Source organism: Branchiostoma lanceolatum, chromosome 9, assembly GCF_035083965.1.
Source record: "Branchiostoma lanceolatum isolate klBraLanc5 chromosome 9, klBraLanc5.hap2, whole genome shotgun sequence".
Taxonomy (NCBI): Eukaryota; Metazoa; Chordata; class Leptocardii; order Amphioxiformes; family Branchiostomatidae; genus Branchiostoma; species Branchiostoma lanceolatum.
In genome coordinates this window covers 5,265,744-5,287,897 of record NC_089730.1, presented here as the reverse complement: position 1 = coordinate 5,287,897, position 22,154 = coordinate 5,265,744, and the positions used below count along the sequence as shown (strand labels likewise).

The 22,154-nt window shown below is 39.0% G+C and overlaps 1 protein-coding gene across 2 annotated transcripts in view; it reads left to right on the top strand.

Annotated features, from left to right (window-relative positions):
* The window catches only part of LOC136442495 (14-3-3-like protein), a 50,254-nt gene extending 31,818 nt beyond the window's left edge, over positions 1 to 18,436 (top strand). For both annotated transcript variants that reach the window (XM_066439386.1, XM_066439385.1), the window contains exon 3: positions 17,225 to 18,436. In XM_066439386.1, the coding sequence (XP_066295483.1) occupies positions 17,225 to 17,910 (686 nt within the window). In that variant the 3' untranslated portion in view covers positions 17,911 to 18,436. The remainder of the gene's footprint in view (positions 1 to 17,224) is intronic.
* The last annotated feature ends 3,718 nt before the right edge of the window (positions 18,437 to 22,154 follow it).

Genomic DNA, 22,154 nt, shown 5'->3' with positions numbered 1-22,154 from the left:
CCCTAACCATGAATGAGAAGGTAAAGTGATTTCATTTCCTCAAATACCCGCCAAGTGCCCTATCGTTTGAATGTAAAGTTTGAACATTCTGATAAAGAGATTGAATTTTAGACCGGAGCACTGAATTGGTCTATAATGCTTTATAAGTATGGGGTGGGGGGCGTAACTTTGGTCAGCTATTACTTCCTAACCATGAATGAGAAAGTAAAGTGAATTCATTTCCTCAAATACCCGCCAAGTGCCCTATCGTTTGAATGTAAAGTTTGAACATTCTGATAAAGAGATTGAATTTTAGACCGGAGCACTAAATTTGTCTATAATGCTTTATAAGTATGGGGTGGGGGGCGTAACTTTGGTCAGCTATTACTCCCTAACCATGAATGAGAAAGTAAAGTGATTTCATTTCCTCAAATACCCGCCAAGTGCCCTATCGTTTGAATGTAAAGTTTGAACATTCTGATAAAGAGATTGAATTTTAGACCGGAGCAATTGGTCTATAATGCTTTATAAGTATGGGGTGGGGGGCGTTACTTTGGTCAGCTATTACTTCCTAACCATGAATGAGAAAGTAAAGTGATTTCATTTCCTCAAATACCTGCCAAGTGCCCTATCGTTTGTATGTAAAGTTTGAACATTCTGATAAAGAGATTGAATTTTAGACCGGAGCACTGAATTGGTCTATAATGCTTTATAAATATGGGGTGGGGGGCGTAACTTTGGTCAGCTATTACTTCCTAACCATGAATGAGAAAGTAAAGTGATTTCATTTCCTCAAATACCTGCCAAGTGCCCTATCGTTTGTATGTAAAGTTTGAACATTCTGATAAAGAGATTGAATTTTAGACCGGAGCACTGAATTGGTCTATAATGCTTTATAAGTATGGGGTGGGGGGCGTAACTTTGGTCAGCTATTACTTCCTAACCATGAATGAGAAAGTAAAGTGATTTCATTTCCTCAAATACCCGCCAAGTGCCCTATCGTTTGAATGTAAAGTTTGAACATTCTGATAAAGAGATTGAATTTTAGACCGGAGCACTGAATTGGTCTATAATGCTTTATAAGTATGGGGTGGGGGGCGTAACTTTGGTCAGCTATTACTCCCTAACCATGAATGAGAAGGTAAAGTGATTTCATTTCCTCAAATACCCGCCAAGTGCCCTATCGTTTGAATGTAAAGTTTGAACATTCTGATAAAGAGATTGAATTTTAGACCGGAGCACTGAATTGGTCTATAATGCTTTATAAGTATGGAGTGGGGGGCGTAACTTTGGTCAGCTATTACTCCCTAACCATGAATGAGAAAGTAAAGTGATTTCATTTCCTCAAATACCTGCCAAGTGCCCTATCGTTTGTATGTAAAGTTTGAACATTCTGATAAAGAGATTGAATTTTAGACCGGAGCACTGAATTGGTCTATAATGCTTTATAAATATCGGGTGGGGGGCGTAACTTTGGTCAGCTATTACTTCCTAACCATGAATGAGAAAGTAAAGCGATTTCATTTCCTCAAATACCTGCCAAGTGCCGTATCGTTTGTATGTAAAGTTTGAACATTCTGATAAAGAGATTGAATTTAAGACCGGAGCACTGAATTGGTCTATAATGCTTTATAAGTATGGGGTGGGGGTCGTAATTTTGGTCAGCTATTACTCCCTAACCATGAATGAGAAAGTAAAGTGATTTTATTTCCTCAAATACCCGCCAAGTGCCCTATCGTTTGAATGTAAAGTTTGAACATTCTTATAAAGAGATTGAATTTTAGACCGGAGCACTGAATTGGTCTATAATGCTTTATAAGTATGGGGTGGGGGCGTAACTTTGGACAGCTATTACTTCCTAACCATGAATGAGAAAGTAGAGTGATTTCATTTCCTCAAATACCCGCCAAGTGCCCTATCGTTTGAATATAACGTTTGAACATTCTGATAAAGAGATTGAATTTTAGACCGGAGCACTGAATTGGTCTATAATGCTTTATAAGTATGGGGTAGGGGCGTAACTTTGGTCAGCTATTACTCCCTAACCATGAATGAGAAAGTAAAGTGATTTCATTTCCTCAAATACCCGCCAAGTGCCCTATCGTTTGAATGTAAAGTTTGAACATTCTGATAAAGAGATTGAATTTTAGACCGGAGCACTGAATTGGTCTATAATGCTTTATAAGTATGGGGTGGGGGGCGTAACTTTGGTCAGCTATTACTCCCTAACCATGAATGAGAAAGTAAAGTGATTTCATTTCCTCAAATACCCGCCAAGTGCCCTATCGTTTGAATGTAAAGTTTGAACATTCTGATAAAGAAATTGAATTTTAGACCGTAGCACTGAATTGGTCTATAATGCTTTATAAGTATGGGGTGGGGGGCGTAACTTTGGTCAGCTATTACTCCCAAACCATGAATGAGAAGGTAAAGTGATTTCATTTCCTCAAATACCCGCCGAGTGCCCTATCGTTTGAATGTAAAGTTTGAACATTCTGATAAAGAGATTGAATTTTAGACCGGAGCACTGAATTGGTCTATAATGCTTAATAAGTATGGAGTGGGGGGCGTAACTTTGGTCAGCTATTACTCCCTAACCATGAATGAGAAAGTAAAGTGATTTTATTTCCTCAAATACCCGCCGAGTGCCCTATCGTTTGAATGTAAAGTTTGAACATTCTGATAAAGAGATTGAATTTTAGACCGGAGCACTGAATTGGTCTATAATGCTTTATAAGTATGGGGTGGGGGCGTAACTTTGGTCAGCTATTACTTCCTAACCATGAATGAGAAAGTAAAGTGATTTCATTTCCTCAAATACCCGCCAAGTGCCCTATCGTTTGAATGTAAAGTTTGAACATTCTGATAAAGAGATTGAATTTTAGACCGGAGCACTGAATTGGTCTATAATGCTTTATAAGTATGGGGTGGGGGCGTAACTTTGGTCAGCTATTACTCCCTAACCATGAATGAGAAAGTAAAGTGATTTCATTTCCTCAAATACCTGCCAAGTGCCCTATCGTTTGAATGTAAAGTTTGAACATTCTGATAAAGAGATTGAATTTTAGACCGGAGCACTGTATTGGTCTATAATGCTTTATAAGTATGGAGTGGGGGGCGTAACTTTGGTCAGCTATTACTCCCTAACCATGAATGAGAAGGTAAAGTGATTTCATTTCCTCAAATACCCGCCAAGTGCCCTATCGTTTGAATGTAAAGTTTGAACATTCTGATAAAGAGATTGAATTTTAGACCGGAGCACTGAATTGGTCTATAATGCTTTATAAGTATGGGGTGGGGGGCGTAACTTTGGTCAGCTATTACTCCCTAACCATGAATGAGAAAGTAAAGTGATTTTATTTCCTCAAATACCCGCCAAGTGCCCTATCGTTTGAATGTAAAGTTTGAACATTCTGATAAAGAGATTGAATTTTAGACCGGAGCACTGAATTGGTCTATAATGCTTTATAAGTATGGGGTGGGGGGCGTAACTTTGGTCAGCTATTACTCCCAAACCATGAATGAGAAGGTAAAGTGATTTCATTTCCTCAAATACCCGCCAAGTGCCCTATCGTTTGAATGTAAAGTTTGAACATTCTGATAAAGAGATTGAATTTTAGACCGGAGCACTGTATTGGTCTATAATGCTTTATAATTATGGGGTGGGGGCGTAACTTTGGTCAGCTATTACTCCCAAACCATGAATGAGAAGGTAAAGTGATTTCATTTCCTCAAATACCCGCCAAGTGCCCTATCGTTTGAATGTAAAGTTTGAACATTCTGATAAAGAGATTGAATTTTAGACCGGAGCACTGAATTGGTCTATAATGCTTAATAAGTATGGGGTGGGGGCGTTACTTTGGTCAGCTATTACTTCCTAACCATGAATGAGAAAGTAAAGTGATTTCATTTCCTCAAATACCCGCCAAGTGCCCTATCGTTTGAATGTAAAGTTTGAACATTCTGATAAAGAGATTGAATTTTAGACCGGAGCACTGAATTGGTCTATAATGCTTTATAAGTATGGGGTGGGGGGCGTAACTTTGGTCAGCTATTACTCCCAAACCATGAATGAGAAGGTAAAGTGATTTCATTTCCTCAAATACCCGCCAAGTGCCCTATCGTTTGAATGTAAAGTTTGAACATTCTGATAAAGAGATTGAATTTTAGACCGGAGCACTGTATTGGTCTATAATGCTTTATAAGTATGGGGTGGGGGCGTAACTTTGGTCAGCTATTACTCCCAAACCATGAATGAGAAGGTAAAGTGATTTCATTTCCTCAAATACCCGCCAAGTGCCCTATCGTTTGAATGTAAAGTTTGAACATTCTGATAAAGAGATTGAATTTTAGACCGGAGCACTGTATTGGTCTATAATGCTTTATAAGTATGGAGTGGGGGGCGTAACTTTGGTCAGCTATTACTTCCTAACCATGAATGAGAAAGTAAAGTGATTTCATTTCCTCAAATACCCGCCAAGTGCCCTATCGTTTGAATGTAAAGTTTGAACATTCTGATAAAGAGATTGAATTTTAGACCGGAGCACTGAATTGGTCTATAATGCTTTATAAGTATGGGGTGGGGGGCGTAACTTTGGTCAGCTATTACTCCCTAACCATGAATGAGAAAGTAAAGTGATTTCATTTCCTCAAATACCCGCCAAGTGCCCTATCGTTTGAATGTAAAGTTTGAACATTCTGATAAAGAGATTGAATTTTAGACCGGAGCACTGAATTGGTCTATAATGCTTTATAAGTATGGGGTGGGGGGCGTAACTTTGGTCAGCTATTACTCCCAAACCATGAATGAGAAGGTAAAGTGATTTCATTTCCTCAAATACCCGCCAAGTGCCCTATCGTTTGAATGTAAAGTTTGAACATTCTGATAAAGAGATTGAATTTTAGACCGGAGCACTGAATTGGTCTATAATGCTTTATAAATATCGGGTGGGGGGCGTAACTTTGGTCAGCTATTACTTCCTAACCATGAATGAGAAAGTAAAGTGATTTTATTTCCTCAAATACCCGCCAAGTGCCCTATCGTTTGAATGTAAAGTTTGAACATTCTGATAAAGAGATTGAATTTTAGACCGGAGCACTGAATTGGTCTATGATGCTTTATAAGTATGGGGTGGGGGGCGTAACTTTGGTCAGCTATTACTTCCTAACCATGAATGAGAAAGTAGAGTGATTTCATTTCCTCAAATACCCGCCAAGTGCCCTATCGTTTGAATATAAAGTTTGAACATTCTGATAAAGAGATTGAATTTTAGACCGGAGCACTAAATTGGTCTATAATGCTTTATAAGTATGGGGTGGGGGCGTAACTTTGGTCAGCTATTACTCCCTAACCATGAATGAGAAAGTAAAGTGATTTCATTTCCTCAAATACCCGCCAAGTGCCCTATCGTTTGAATGTAAAGTTTGAACATTCTGATAAAGAGATTGAATTTTAGACCGAAGCACTGAATTGGTCTATAATGCTTTATAAGTATGGGGTGGGGGCGTAACTTTGGTCAGCTATTACTTCCTAACCATGAATGAGAAAGTAAAGTGATTTCATTTCCTCAAATACCCGCCAAGTGCCCTATCGTTTGAATATAAAGTTTGAACATTCTGATAAAGAGATTGAATTTTAGACCGGAGCACTGAATTGGTCTATAATGCTTTATAAGTATGGGGTGGGGGGCGTAACTTTGGTCAGCTATTACTCCCTAACCATGAATGAGAAAGTAAAGTGATTTCATTTCCTCAAATACCCGCCAAGTGCCCTATCGTTTGAATGTAAAGTTTGAACATTCTGATAAAGAGATTGAATTTTAGACCGGAGCACTGAATTGGTCTATAATGCTTTATAAGTATGGGGTGGGGGGCGTAACTTTGGTCAGCTATTACTCCCAAACCATGAATGAGAAGGTAAAGTGATTTCATTTCCTCAAATACCCGCCAAGTGCCCTATCGTTTGAATGTAAAGTTTGAACATTCTGATAAAGAGATTGAATTTTAGACCGGAGCACTGAATTGGTCTATAATGCTTTATAAATATCGGGTGGGGGGCGTAACTTTGGTCAGCTATTACTTCCTAACCATGAATGAGAAAGTAAAGTGATTTTATTTCCTCAAATACCCGCCAAGTGCCCTATCGTTTGAATGTAAAGTTTGAACATTCTGATAAAGAGATTGAATTTTAGACCGGAGCACTGAATTGGTCTATGATGCTTTATAAGTATGGGGTGGGGGGCGTAACTTTGGTCAGCTATTACTTCCTAACCATGAATGAGAAAGTAGAGTGATTTCATTTCCTCAAATACCCGCCAAGTGCCCTATCGTTTGAATATAAAGTTTGAACATTCTGATAAAGAGATTGAATTTTAGACCGGAGCACTGAATTGGTCTATAATGCTTTATAAGTATGGGGTGGGGGCGTAACTTTGGTCAGCTATTACTCCCTAACCATGAATGAGAAAGTAAAGTGATTTCATTTCCTCAAATACCCGCCAAGTGCCCTATCGTTTGAATGTTAAGTTTGAACATTCTGATAAAGAGATTGAATTTTAGACCGAAGCACTGAATTGGTCTATAATGCTTTATAAGTATGGGGTGGGGGCGTAACTTTGGTCAGCTATTACTTCCTAACCATGAATGAGAAAGTAAAGTGATTTCATTTCCTCAAATACCCGCCAAGTGCCCTATCGTTTGAATGTAAAGTTTGAACATTCTGATAAAGAGATTGAATTTTAGACCGGAGCACTGAATTGGTCTATAATGCTTTATAAGTATGGGGTGGGGGGCGTAACTTTGGTCAGCTATTACTTCCTAACCATGAATGAGAAAGTAAAGTGATTTCATTTCCTCAAATACCCGCCAAGTGCCCTATCGTTTGAATGTAAAGTTTGAACATTCTGATAAAGAGATTGAATTTTAGACCGGAGCACTAAATTTGTCTATAATGCTTTATAAGTATGGGGTGGGGGGCGTAACTTTGGTCAGCTATTACTCCCTAACCATGAATGAGAAAGTAAAGTGATTTCATTTCCTCAAATACCCGCCAAGTGCCCTATCGTTTGAATGTAAAGTTTGAACATTCTGATAAAGAGATTGAATTTTAGACCGGAGCAATTGGTCTATAATGCTTTATAAGTATGGGGTGGGGGGCGTTACTTTGGTCAGCTATTACTTCCTAACCATGAATGAGAAAGTAAAGTGATTTCATTTCCTCAAATACCTGCCAAGTGCCCTATCGTTTGTATGTAAAGTTTGAACATTCTGATAAAGAGATTGAATTTTAGACCGGAGCACTGAATTGGTCTATAATGCTTTATAAATATGGGGTGGGGGGCGTAACTTTGGTCAGCTATTACTTCCTAACCATGAATGAGAAAGTAAAGTGATTTCATTTCCTCAAATACCTGCCAAGTGCCCTATCGTTTGTATGTAAAGTTTGAACATTCTGATAAAGAGATTGAATTTTAGACCGGAGCACTGAATTGGTCTATAATGCTTTATAAGTATGGGGTGGGGGGCGTAACTTTGGTCAGCTATTACTTCCTAACCATGAATGAGAAAGTAAAGTGATTTCATTTCCTCAAATACCCGCCAAGTGCCCTATCGTTTGAATGTAAAGTTTGAACATTCTGATAAAGAGATTGAATTTTAGACCGGAGCACTGAATTGGTCTATAATGCTTTATAAGTATGGGGTGGGGGGCGTAACTTTGGTCAGCTATTACTCCCTAACCATGAATGAGAAGGTAAAGTGATTTCATTTCCTCAAATACCCGCCAAGTGCCCTATCGTTTGAATGTAAAGTTTGAACATTCTGATAAAGAGATTGAATTTTAGACCGGAGCACTGAATTGGTCTATAATGCTTTATAAGTATGGAGTGGGGGGCGTAACTTTGGTCAGCTATTACTCCCTAACCATGAATGAGAAAGTAAAGTGATTTCATTTCCTCAAATACCTGCCAAGTGCCCTATCGTTTGTATGTAAAGTTTGAACATTCTGATAAAGAGATTGAATTTTAGACCGGAGCACTGAATTGGTCTATAATGCTTTATAAATATCGGGTGGGGGGCGTAACTTTGGTCAGCTATTACTTCCTAACCATGAATGAGAAAGTAAAGCGATTTCATTTCCTCAAATACCTGCCAAGTGCCGTATCGTTTGTATGTAAAGTTTGAACATTCTGATAAAGAGATTGAATTTAAGACCGGAGCACTGAATTGGCCTATAATGCTTTATAAGTATGGGGTGGGGGGCGTAACTTTGGTCAGCTATTACTTCCTAACCATGAATGAGAAAGTAGAGTGATTTCATTTCCTCAAATACCCGCCAAGTGCCCTATCGTTTGAATATAAAGTTTGAACATTCTGATAAAGAGATTGAATTTTAGACCGGAGCACTGAATTGGTCTATAATGCTTTATAAGTATGGGGTGGGGGCGTAACTTTGGTCAGCTATTACTCCCTAACCATGAATGAGAAAGTAAAGTGATTTCATTTCCTCAAATACCCGCCAAGTGCCCTATCGTTTGAATGTAAAGTTTGAACATTCTGATAAAGAGATTGAATTTTAGACCGAAGCACTGAATTGGTCTATAATGCTTTATAAGTATGGGGTGGGGGCGTAACTTTGGTCAGCTATTACTTCCTAACCATGAATGAGAAAGTAAAGTGATTTTATTTCCTCAAATACCCGCCAAGTGCCCTATCGTTTGAATGTAAAGTTTGAACATTCTGATAAAGAGATTGAATTTTAGACCGGAGCACTGAATTGGTCTATAATGCTTTATAAGTATGGGGTGGGGGGCGTAACTTTGGTCAGCTATTACTCCCTAACCATGAATGAGAAAGTAAAGTGATTTCATTTCCTCAAATACCCGCCAAGTGCCCTATCGTTTGAATGTAAAGTTTGAACATTCTGATAAAGAGATTGAATTTTAGACCGGAGCACTGAATTGGTCTATAATGCTTTATAAGTATGGGGTGGGGGGCGTAACTTTGGTCAGCTATTACTCCCAAACCATGAATGAGAAGGTAAAGTGATTTCATTTCCTCAAATACCCGCCAAGTGCCCTATCGTTTGAATGTAAAGTTTGAACATTCTGATAAAGAGATTGAATTTTAGACCGGAGCACTGAATTGGTCTATAATGCTTTATAAATATCGGGTGGGGGGCGTAACTTTGGTCAGCTATTACTTCCTAACCATGAATGAGAAAGTAAAGTGATTTTATTTCCTCAAATACCCGCCAAGTGCCCTATCGTTTGAATGTAAAGTTTGAACATTCTGATAAAGAGATTGAATTTTAGACCGGAGCACTGAATTGGTCTATGATGCTTTATAAGTATGGGGTGGGGGGCGTAACTTTGGTCAGCTATTACTTCCTAACCATGAATGAGAAAGTAGAGTGATTTCATTTCCTCAAATACCCGCCAAGTGCCCTATCGTTTGAATATAAAGTTTGAACATTCTGATAAAGAGATTGAATTTTAGACCGGAGCACTGAATTGGTCTATAATGCTTTATAAGTATGGGGTGGGGGCGTAACTTTGGTCAGCTATTACTCCCTAACCATGAATGAGAAAGTAAAGTGATTTCATTTCCTCAAATACCCGCCAAGTGCCCTATCGTTTGAATGTTAAGTTTGAACATTCTGATAAAGAGATTGAATTTTAGACCGAAGCACTGAATTGGTCTATAATGCTTTATAAGTATGGGGTGGGGGCGTAACTTTGGTCAGCTATTACTTCCTAACCATGAATGAGAAAGTAAAGTGATTTCATTTCCTCAAATACCCGCCAAGTGCCCTATCGTTTGAATGTAAAGTTTGAACATTCTGATAAAGAGATTGAATTTTAGACCGGAGCACTGAATTGGTCTATAATGCTTTATAAGTATGGGGTGGGGGGCGTAACTTTGGTCAGCTATTACTTCCTAACCATGAATGAGAAAGTAAAGTGAATTCATTTCCTCAAATACCCGCCAAGTGCCCTATCGTTTGAATGTAAAGTTTGAACATTCTGATAAAGAGATTGAATTTTAGACCGGAGCACTAAATTTGTCTATAATGCTTTATAAGTATGGGGTGGGGGGCGTAACTTTGGTCAGCTATTACTCCCTAACCATGAATGAGAAAGTAAAGTGATTTCATTTCCTCAAATACCCGCCAAGTGCCCTATCGTTTGAATGTAAAGTTTGAACATTCTGATAAAGAGATTGAATTTTAGACCGGAGCAATTGGTCTATAATGCTTTATAAGTATGGGGTGGGGGGCGTTACTTTGGTCAGCTATTACTTCCTAACCATGAATGAGAAAGTAAAGTGATTTCATTTCCTCAAATACCTGCCAAGTGCCCTATCGTTTGTATGTAAAGTTTGAACATTCTGATAAAGAGATTGAATTTTAGACCGGAGCACTGAATTGGTCTATAATGCTTTATAAATATGGGGTGGGGGGCGTAACTTTGGTCAGCTATTACTTCCTAACCATGAATGAGAAAGTAAAGTGATTTCATTTCCTCAAATACCTGCCAAGTGCCCTATCGTTTGTATGTAAAGTTTGAACATTCTGATAAAGAGATTGAATTTTAGACCGGAGCACTGAATTGGTCTATAATGCTTTATAAGTATGGGGTGGGGGGCGTAACTTTGGTCAGCTATTACTTCCTAACCATGAATGAGAAAGTAAAGTGATTTCATTTCCTCAAATACCCGCCAAGTGCCCTATCGTTTGAATGTAAAGTTTGAACATTCTGATAAAGAGATTGAATTTTAGACCGGAGCACTGAATTGGTCTATAATGCTTTATAAGTATGGGGTGGGGGGCGTAACTTTGGTCAGCTATTACTCCCTAACCATGAATGAGAAGGTAAAGTGATTTCATTTCCTCAAATACCCGCCAAGTGCCCTATCGTTTGAATGTAAAGTTTGAACATTCTGATAAAGAGATTGAATTTTAGACCGGAGCACTGAATTGGTCTATAATGCTTTATAAGTATGGAGTGGGGGGCGTAACTTTGGTCAGCTATTACTCCCTAACCATGAATGAGAAAGTAAAGTGATTTCATTTCCTCAAATACCTGCCAAGTGCCCTATCGTTTGTATGTAAAGTTTGAACATTCTGATAAAGAGATTGAATTTTAGACCGGAGCACTGAATTGGTCTATAATGCTTTATAAATATCGGGTGGGGGGCGTAACTTTGGTCAGCTATTACTTCCTAACCATGAATGAGAAAGTAAAGCGATTTCATTTCCTCAAATACCTGCCAAGTGCCGTATCGTTTGTATGTAAAGTTTGAACATTCTGATAAAGAGATTGAATTTAAGACCGGAGCACTGAATTGGCCTATAATGCTTTATAAGTATGGGGTGGGGGGCGTAACTTTGGTCAGCTATTACTTCCTAACCATGAATGAGAAAGTAAAGTGATTTCATTTCCTCAAATACCCGCCAAGTGCCCTATCGTTTGAATGTAAAGTTTGAACATTCTGATAAAGAATTTGAATTTTAGACCGGAGCACTGAATTGGTCTATAATGCGTTATAAGTATGGGGTGGGGGGCGTAACTTTGGTCAGCTATTACTCCCTAACCATGAATGAGAAAGTAAAGTGATTTCATTTCCTCAAATACCAGCCAAGTGCCCTATCGTTTGAATGTAAAGTTTGAACATTCTGATAAAGAGATTGAATTTCAGACCAGAGCACTGAATTGGTCTATAATGCTTTATACGTATGGGGTGGGGGCGAAACTTTGGTCAGCTATTACTTCCTAACCATGAATAAGAAAGTAAAGTGATTTCATTTCCTCAAATACCCGCCAAGTGCCCTATCGTTTGAATGTAAAGTTTGAACATTCTGATAAAGAGATTGAATTTTAGACCGGAGCACTGAATTGGTCTATAATGCTTTATAAGTATGGGGTGGGGGGCGTAACTTTGGTCAGCTATTACTTCCTAACCATGAATAAGAAAGTAAAGTGACTTCATTTCCTCAAATACCCGCCAAGTGCCCTATCGTTTGAATGTAAAGTTTGAACATTCTGATAAAGAGATTGAATTTTAGACCGGAGCACTGAATTGGTCTATAATGCTTAATACGTATGGGGTGGGGGCGTTACTTTGGTCAGCTATTACTTCCTAACCATGAATGAGAAAGTAAAGTGATTTCATTTCCTCAAATACCCGCCAAGTGCCCTATCGTTTGAATGTAAAGTTTGAACATTCTGATAAAGAGATTGAATTTTAGACCGGAGCACTGAATTGGTCTATAATGCTTTATAAGTATGGGGTGGGGGGCGTAACTTTGGTCAGCTATTACTCCCAAACCATGAATGAGAAGGTAAAGTGATTTCATTTCCTCAAATACCCGCCAAGTGCCCTATCGTTTGAATGTAAAGTTTGAACATTCTGATAAAGAGATTGAATTTTAGACCGGAGCACTGTATTGGTCTATAATGCTTTATAAGTATGGGGTGGGGGCGTAACTTTGGTCAGCTATTACTCCCAAACCATGAATGAGAAGGTAAAGTGATTTCATTTCCTCAAATACCCGCCAAGTGCCCTATCGTTTGAATGTAAAGTTTGAACATTCTGATAAAGAGATTGAATTTTAGACCGGAGCACTGTATTGGTCTATAATGCTTTATAAGTATGGAGTGGGGGGCGTAACTTTGGTCAGCTATTACTTCCTAACCATGAATGAGAAAGTAAAGTGATTTCATTTCCTCAAATACCCGCCAAGTGCCCTATCGTTTGAATGTAAAGTTTGAACATTCTGATAAAGAGATTGAATTTTAGACCGGAGCACTGAATTGGTCTATAATGCTTTATAAGTATGGGGTGGGGGGCGTAACTTTGGTCAGCTATTACTCCCTAACCATGAATGAGAAAGTAAAGTGATTTCATTTCCTCAAATACCCGCCAAGTGCCCTATCGTTTGAATGTAAAGTTTGAACATTCTGATAAAGAGATTGAATTTTAGACCGGAGCACTGAATTGGTCTATAATGCTTTATAAGTATGGGGTGGGGGGCGTAACTTTGGTCAGCTATTACTCCCAAACCATGAATGAGAAGGTAAAGTGATTTCATTTCCTCAAATACCCGCCAAGTGCCCTATCGTTTGAATGTAAAGTTTGAACATTCTGATAAAGAGATTGAATTTTAGACCGGAGCACTGAATTGGTCTATAATGCTTTATAAATATCGGGTGGGGGGCGTAACTTTGGTCAGCTATTACTTCCTAACCATGAATGAGAAAGTAGAGTGATTTCATTTCCTCAAATACCCGCCAAGTGCCCTATCGTTTGAATATAAAGTTTGAACATTCTGATAAAGAGATTGAATTTTAGACCGGAGCACTGAATTGGTCTATAATGCTTTATAAGTATGGGGTGGGGGCGTAACTTTGGTCAGCTATTACTCCCTAACCATGAATGAGAAAGTAAAGTGATTTCATTTCCTCAAATACCCGCCAAGTGCCCTATCGTTTGAATGTAAAGTTTGAACATTCTGATAAAGAGATTGAATTTTAGACCGAAGCACTGAATTGGTCTATAATGCTTTATAAGTATGGGGTGGGGGCGTAACTTTGGTCAGCTATTACTTCCTAACCATGAATGAGAAAGTAAAGTGATTTCATTTCCTCAAATACCCGCCAAGTGCCCTATCGTTTGAATGTAAAGTTTGAACATTCTGATAAAGAGATTGAATTTTAGACCGGAGCACTGAATTGGTCTATAATGCTTTATAAGTATGGGGTTGGGGGCGTAACTTTGGTCAGCTATTACTTCCTAACCATGAATGAGAAAGTAAAGTGAATTCATTTCCTCAAATACCCGCCAAGTGCCCTATCGTTTGAATGTAAAGTTTGAACATTCTGATAAAGAGATTGAATTTTAGACCGGAGCAATTGGTCTATAATGCTTTATAAGTATGGGGTGGGGGGCGTTACTTTGGTCAGCTATTACTTCCTAACCATGAATGAGAAAGTAAAGTGATTTCATTTCCTCAAATACCTGCCAAGTGCCCTATCGTTTGTATGTAAAGTTTGAACATTCTGATAAAGAGATTGAATTTTAGACCGGAGCACTGAATTGGTCTATAATGCTTTATAAATATGGGGTGGGGGGCGTAACTTTGGTCAGCTATGATTTCCTAACCATGAATGAGAAAGTAAAGTGATTTCATTTCCTCAAATACCTGCCAAGTGCCCTATCGTTTGTATGTAAAGTTTGAACATTCTGATAAAGAGATTGAATTTTAGACCGGAGCACTGAATTGGTCTATAATGCTTTATAAGTATGGGGTGGGGGGCGTAACTTTGGTCAGCTATTACTTCCTAACCATGAATGAGAAAGTAAAGTGATTTCATTTCCTCAAATACCCGCCAAGTGCCCTATCGTTTGAATGTAAAGTTTGAACATTCTGATAAAGAGATTGAATTTTAGACCGGAGCACTGAATTGGTCTATAATGCTTTATAAGTATGGGGTGGGGGGCGTAACTTTGGTCAGCTATTACTCCCTAACCATGAATGAGAAGGTAAAGTGATTTCATTTCCTCAAATACCTGCCAAGTGCCCTATCGTTTGAATGTAAAGTTTGAACATTCTGATAAAGAGATTGAATTTTAGACCGGAGCACTGAATTGGTCTATAATGCTTTATAAGTATGGAGTGGGGGGCGTAACTTTGGTCAGCTATTACTCCCTAACCATGAATGAGAAAGTAAAGTGATTTCATTTCCTCAAATACCAGCCAAGTGCCCTATCGTTTGTATGTAAAGTTTGAACATTCTGATAAAGAGATTGAATTTTAGACCGGAGCACTGAATTGGTCTATAATGCTTTATAAATATCGGGTGGGGGGCGTAACTTTGGTCAGCTATTACTTCTTAACCATGAATGAGAAAGTAAAGTGATTTCATTTCCTCAAATACCTGCCAAGTGCCGTATCGTTTGTATGTAAAGTTTGAACATTCTGATAAAGAGATTGAATTTTAGACCGGAGCACTGAATTGGTCTATAATGCTTTATAAGTATGGGGTGGGGGGCGTAACTTTGGTCAGCTATTACTTCCTAACCATGAATGAGAAAGTAAAGTGATTTCATTTCCTCAAATACCCGCCAAGTGCCCTATCGTTTGAATGTAAAGTTTGAACATTCTGATAAAGAATTTGAATTTTAGACCGGAGCACTGAATTGGTCTATAATGCGTTATAAGTATGGGGTGGGGGGCGTAACTTTGGTCAGCTATTACTCCCTAACCATGAATGAGAAAGTAAAGTGATTTCATTTCCTCAAATACCAGCCAAGTGCCCTATCGTTTGAATGTAAAGTTTGAACATTCTGATAAAGAGATTGAATTTCAGACCGGAGCACTGAATTGGTCTATAATGCTTTATAAGTATGGGGTGGGGGCGAAACTTTGGTCAGCTATTACTTCCTAACCATGAATAAGAAAGTAAAGTGATTTCATTTCCTCAAATACCCGCCAAGTGCCCTATCGTTTGAATGTAAAGTTTGAACATTCTGATAAAGAGATTGAATTTAAGACCGGAGCACTGAATTGGTCTATAATGCTTTATAAGTATGGGGTGGGGGGCGTAACTTTGGTCAGCTATTACTTCCTAACCATGAATAAGAAAGTAAAGTGACTTCATTTCCTCAAATACCCGCCAAGTGCCCTATCGTTTGAATGTAAAGTTTGAACATTCTGATAAAGAGATTGAATTTTAGACCGGAGCACTGAATTGGTCTATAATGCTTTATAAGTATGGGGTAGGGGGCGTAACTTTGGTCAGCTATACCGGACGCTACCTGAAACGTCTGACCGTTTCCAAATATATCAAGTTGCTCGAGTTACTGTTAACCTTGCGTACTCATATATTATTACCTGGATGTCTAACCTTCATCGACTTATGCCTGATATTTGTACACTTGTATAAGTGGCTTGGGGATCAGCACATCAGCTTAGTACGTCGATGAAGATTAGACATCCAGGTAATAAGATACGCCAAAAAGCAATTACTCAAACAACTGGATATGATTTTGGAATCGGTCAGACGTTTCAAGTAGCATCCACTACTTTTCGTCAGTGACTGTGAGCAAGATCAGTTGAACAGCAGGTTTATAACCACGAACTATGAAGTGATATGCAAATAAAGAGAAGACAAATTTTTAGATAGTCCAATAGATAGCGAATTAGACAACTCAAGACAAGGTTGAAGTAAAAGGGGACAATAGCTCCTATTGTTTTAATATAGGAGCTAAAGCTGGTTTGCCCCCAAGGCTATGTCCCAAGTGCCAGACAGTTCTACCCTTAGCCCTCCTTTCCTGTTGAGGGTTGGATTGTATATCCTCTCATATATTGCCTCCCTTACTCCACGTTCGAACCAGCGGGGTTCGCGGTCAAGGATATCAGTGGATTCGAGATTGAACGAGTGCCCCTGGTTATGTCTTCTCTTTATTTGCATATCAATTCATAGTTCGTGGTTATAAACCTGCTGTTCAACTGATCTTGCTCACAGTCACTGACGAAAAGTAGTGGATGCTACTTGAAACGTCTGACCGTTTCCAAAATCATATCCAGTTGTTTGAGTAATTGCTTTTTGGCGCATCAGCTTAGTAGGTACACCGTGGTGGTGTTTCATATCACAAAGAGTAACCTGCAACGTGAATTCGAAGGCACTGGATTTCTACCTCAAGTATAATTTACAAAAAGGTCCCCATCGTATTTTCATCCTCCAAGCAGGCCCGATATGCTCGGTTCGTTACCTCCCATAGCGGCCCTGCCCTTTGAAGCCGGTAATATTTTGCGGTCGGCAAGACTACAGAACCTCCGGAACATCTACAGATACCAATTATGCAAATGATGGCTTAATTGGCATGATTTATTTGAAAGTGCCATAATTATTTTGTAATAAATGGTGGGATGTACATACTTGTGACATTTGTAAGTTAGTTGAAGGTGTACACCACTATGCATAGATTATGTAAATGTACGAGTTATTTGCATAATTCATGATGAATGTAAGCATGGGATTCGAATTCAACCAAAGGAAAGGACTTTCAGATATACAACATATGTAGAGTTTGGTAGAGAGGACAACCCTTTCAAATAGATTATGCCAAGTACAGCCTTATTTGTATCGTCAATGAAACAAGATGAAACAATAATTCGAAAATATTCAAAATATTCCGTGGAGGTAGAAGGTCTCCGAACTCCTGTTATACGTTGTTATTCCAGTACGGTATGACGACATGGTGAAGTATATGAAGGAGCTGACCAGGATGGACCAAAAGCTGACGAAGGATCAGAGGAACCTGCTGTCCGTGGCCTTCAAGAACGTGGTGGGCGCCCGGAGGTCCGCCTGGCGGATCCCCTCATCATTGCAGCAGCAGAGGGCCGACAAGGGTCTGGAGGAGTCGGACAGCGGACAGGCGGCAAAGTGTCAACGGGAGAAGGTGGAAACAGAGATGAAGGCGATGTGCTGCGACGTCTTGGAGCTCCTTGACAAGTTCCTCATCCCCGAAGTCGACGATGTGGAGGCCGAAGTCTTCTACCACAAGCTGAAGGAAGACTACTTCTGCTACCTGACGGAAATCCTCGAAGGTAGCGAGAGAGAGGATATGGCAGCGAAGAGCAGGGAGTCCTACGAGAAAGCGCTGGAGAAGGCTGCTGGGCTACCCACAACGAACCCCGTACGGCTGGGACTGGCGCTTAACTTGTCGGTGTTCCACTACGAGATCAGAAATGACGGCAAAGAGGCCTGCCGGGTGGCGAATGATGCGTTCAACGCCGCGATGTCGGAAGCGGACAACTTGAAAGACGACTCGTACAAGGACAGCACCCTGATCATGCAGTTACTCCGGGACAATCTCACGCTCTGGACGAGCGAAACTGAAGACCATGAAGACCCAGGAGAGAACTAGATCGCCCCCCTCCCACAATTTCAAAGGGATTTTGGAAACACACCATAATCCGTACAAGCCTTGAAACTGTATTCGTATTACACTTTTACACTTGGCATTGGCTTATACCTGCATAAAACTGTCTTGCTTCTGTTTCGATTATAAAATTCTTTCTTTTCTTTTTGCTTGTTGACCTGAATGATGATCGGAATGACGGTAAACTATTGTTTGTTTTGTGTTTTATTATCCTTTTTTTCTGAAATACATTTCAAACACTGTGTATCCGGTACCTTCTTCATACCTTCTTTATGGTCGCCAACAAAATACTTTCCGTGTATTTCGCTATCTTTGCTTGTATCAGATGGGCACTGTGACAGTATTCAACATCACTATAATTATAGCCACTTTGTTTTTTGTTTATTGTTTATTCGCATATGTACAATATAAAACAAACATAAATAGAGCAAAGAATACATGCAGGGGAGGCCAGAAGCCTATACGGCTTTTCGGGGGCCACCCCTAAACTACACAAATGGAATTTTTACACAATTATATATAATCGAAACTAAGACAAATTAACGAAAGAAGAAATTGGAATTGTAACATAAATCCTAATGAAACAAAGGAAAAGAAGAGGAACTACAAAGTGAATTTTGAGTTGTAAACATAATAAGTATCATAATGAATAAAGATTTATAAAGAAATAGGTCAAAATTATACAAAAATAACAATCATCTGAATTATTCTGTCATCAGATACCAAAGTAAAAGTGGAAAACAAGGAAAACAAACAAATCAGGAGAAAGTAATACTTCGATGTTCTATGACATCTATCTTTAAAAGTTTTTTGAAACTTGGTAAGGCTACACGAAGTAATTTTTATGGATGACGTCCGCGCGCGCATTGATTTTGGTCTGTTCCAAGAAAAAAAACAAGAAATTGCGCTTCCTGCAACTATGACCAAAGAGTTCCTTTTTGATTTAATATATTTCTGCAGGCCTAAAAAATCAATGGGGTATGGAAAGAAACAGGACAGGACAACAACTGCTGTTCAACTTCAACTGATTTATTCAAATTATTGCTTTTTTTCATGATGGATCAAATAATTGTTAGTTGTTACACTGTGTTCTCTCATTCAATTTGCGTCCTAACATGTTTCGTCGACTATTATATTTCAAATCTAGGCATCTTGTTTTTTTCGGCCCTTCTTTTTTTTCGCGCTCTCGCATTAGATTTAGGGTCTCCAAAGGACGTCATCCATAAAAATTACTTGGTGCAGCCTAATGACGAGCAGGACTGTAGAATTTGGCTGTGATTGTTTCATACGGTGGGGCCTCTAAACATTATTGTATGTTGTTTTTGACTAGTTTTTGTCATAATTGGTCTTAATACATTAGATTATGTTGTCTCGTATAGTGGTGAAGGATATGTGAGTTGAAATTTAAAAGACGTTAAATTTTGTATTGTTCAGGTAGGGAAGAGCTATTATGGACAATTTTATGGACAAATAAGGCAATTTGAAATTTATTGATGTCAAATACAGTCATAACATTTAAATCACGAAACAGAGCTGCTATGTGTGCTGTGAATGAAGCATTGGCTGCTATTCGTACAAAGCGCTTTTGAAGGAGGTAAACAGGATTGATGGATGTTGTGTACGTACTACCCCAAATTATGTTTCAATAAGTTAGATAAGGGTAAATCAAACTGTAATAAAAAAACATGAATATGTTTCGCGACAACAAAGATTTGACTTTTCTTATGATGCCTATGTTTTTGGAATTTTTTTTGCAAACAAAATCAATTTGGTTCTTCCATGAAAGTTTCTCGTCTGTAATTATGCCCCAAAACGGGTGTGACTTACTTGATTGATATCATTGTCATCAATATAGATCCTAGCCTTTTCTTTATCGTATTTCTTGTTCCTTCCTACAAAGATAATAAAATTAGTTTTTTTTTACGTTAAGGGACAATTTATTTGCCTTGAACCATTGATTTATCTTATACAATTCATCATTCATAGATGTTACTAACGTGTCAAAATTTTTGTGGTACATAAATAAGTTTGTATCATCTGCAAATAACAGAGCATATAATTTATTTGATACTGATGCCAAGTCGTTAACATAAATCAAAAATAAGAGGGGCCAAGAATGGATCCTTGTGGTACGCCACATGTTAAGACATTTTGGGAGGAAATATTATTTCCATTAGAGACGAACTGTCTCAGTTTTGCCCATGGTATAGATCTACAATTGTCTAGCATGTGTTAATGTTGGTTTATTATGTATGTACTTGGTTTTGGTGTATGGCTTTGCAGGAGCTCCTGGAATAAGATTACACAGTTCGCTAGCGACTCTTCACATACTATTCAATCTTAAGTTTCTGGTTAAAGTAGTATTGTGGTTAGGGTTGCTGCCTTTGAATTTAAAGGTTCTGGGTTCGAAACTCTGGCAGGCCCCGATGTTGTGTCTTTGGAAAGTCACTTTACACCTACTATATATTATTTCTTCACTCGACTCAGCTCAAAATGAAACAAACCAATTACCCAGACAAGTATGTTGTGTCCATGAGTACCTCACTTCGGTAAGGGACGTCATCTCGGATGGGACGTTAAAGTAAGCCCCGTGTATGACGAGAGTCCCATTCGGGCACGTTAAAATTCCAACGCATTTTAATATCGAAAAGGGTATAGGGGTTCTTCCCGATGGAAGTGGGTTAAGCTGCAAGTACAGGAACATGCCTTGTGTGCTGGGCCTGGCTATAACCGGGATAGGGTATTCCCAGAAGAAAACAGTTTTGCGTGCGTGTAGCGCTCGAAACCAAGCAGTTAGGGGAGTTAGGGCCGTCGACTATTTCGCGGGTTTCGTGAGGGAGGTCAGGGGTCAAACATTTTTTATTTTTACTTGACTAAAAAAAATGGCAGCTTAAGGGTTGACTGTTGCCATCTTGTTCAAATCATTTTCAGAGCAGCGAGTGTAAAAGCCCCGGTAATAATTGGAAGGCACCCAGGCTAAAATAATGATCACCCCTGAGTAAATATTTCGGACTGATTGCCAGTATTTACGTAATTGCTAATTGACGTAATTGCTGCCCTCAAACTACTTTTTTTACACAACCAAGTGATGTATTCAACCGACGTTTCGGTGACCATCTTTCACCTTCATCAAGGCAATTCTGACTGTTTCACATTGCACTACAGCATAGGTGTCGCTGCTTATAGAAGCGTTTCCAAATGCAAAGTACTAAACTTACATATATTCACTGTTACAGAGAATAGGAAGGTGACAGATGGTCACCGAAACGTTGGTTGAATAAATCACTTGGTTGTGCAAGAAGCTGATGACTCTATTGAGGGGTTGACATTTTCTGTACAGGGAAGTACAGTTTCTGTATCAGTGAAGAAGCATTAGCCTCTACCAGGCTCCACAGGCGATAGAAATTGGCCAAATAGACGGATAACATGCCAGAGAAGTTAGTCCGCTATAGAAGTTACAGTTTGCGACCTCTAGGATGGCAAATGGTTCTATCTCTCGATAGCAGACTCCCTTGGCATACTATTCATTTGGCCAATTTCTACCATTTTTTCAGCCGTCCGTGGGGCCTAGTAGAGGCTATAAAGAAGCACACACACTTCACGTAATGGGGCATGGAACGCCCACTACACAAAGATTGTAATCGACGCGAGTACTTCATACATGTTCATCAAATTCCGTCACTATAGCAACTTCTCTACAAAATTGCAGGACATAAACAGGTACTTCACCTTAAATGTATATAATTGTAGGGCGTAAACCGGTATACATGTACTTCTGTGCTTTTGGGACTGTCCTTCGGAACGAATTGTCTTAGAGGAGGCTGGCCACAAGAAGCCGCGTACAATAGAAACTAAGTGCAGTAGAACTCTGTTTGTTTGTTTGTTTGTCTTATTCAGATCTCCATAAGTGTCCAATATTCATAATGATGTACCATCAAGAAGAGAAGACAGACTCGTACAGCATGCTAAGAAGGCTAGATTTATTGAAGAAGGGCTTTATTGCAGGAAAATCGTGCATGGCACAATGTATGGCAACGACTATTAGATATGGTGCCAAATAGAAGTATAGAATAAAACTTAACATCCTATGACCTAGTGATACGATTGAATACAGGGGAAAAAAATCCGCGAAGCATTTTGTGGTTAGGGTTATTGGCTTAGAATATGACCCCGCAACACAGAGATTGTATTCGACCCCGGCAACAGTATATAGACAACTACTTCAACTT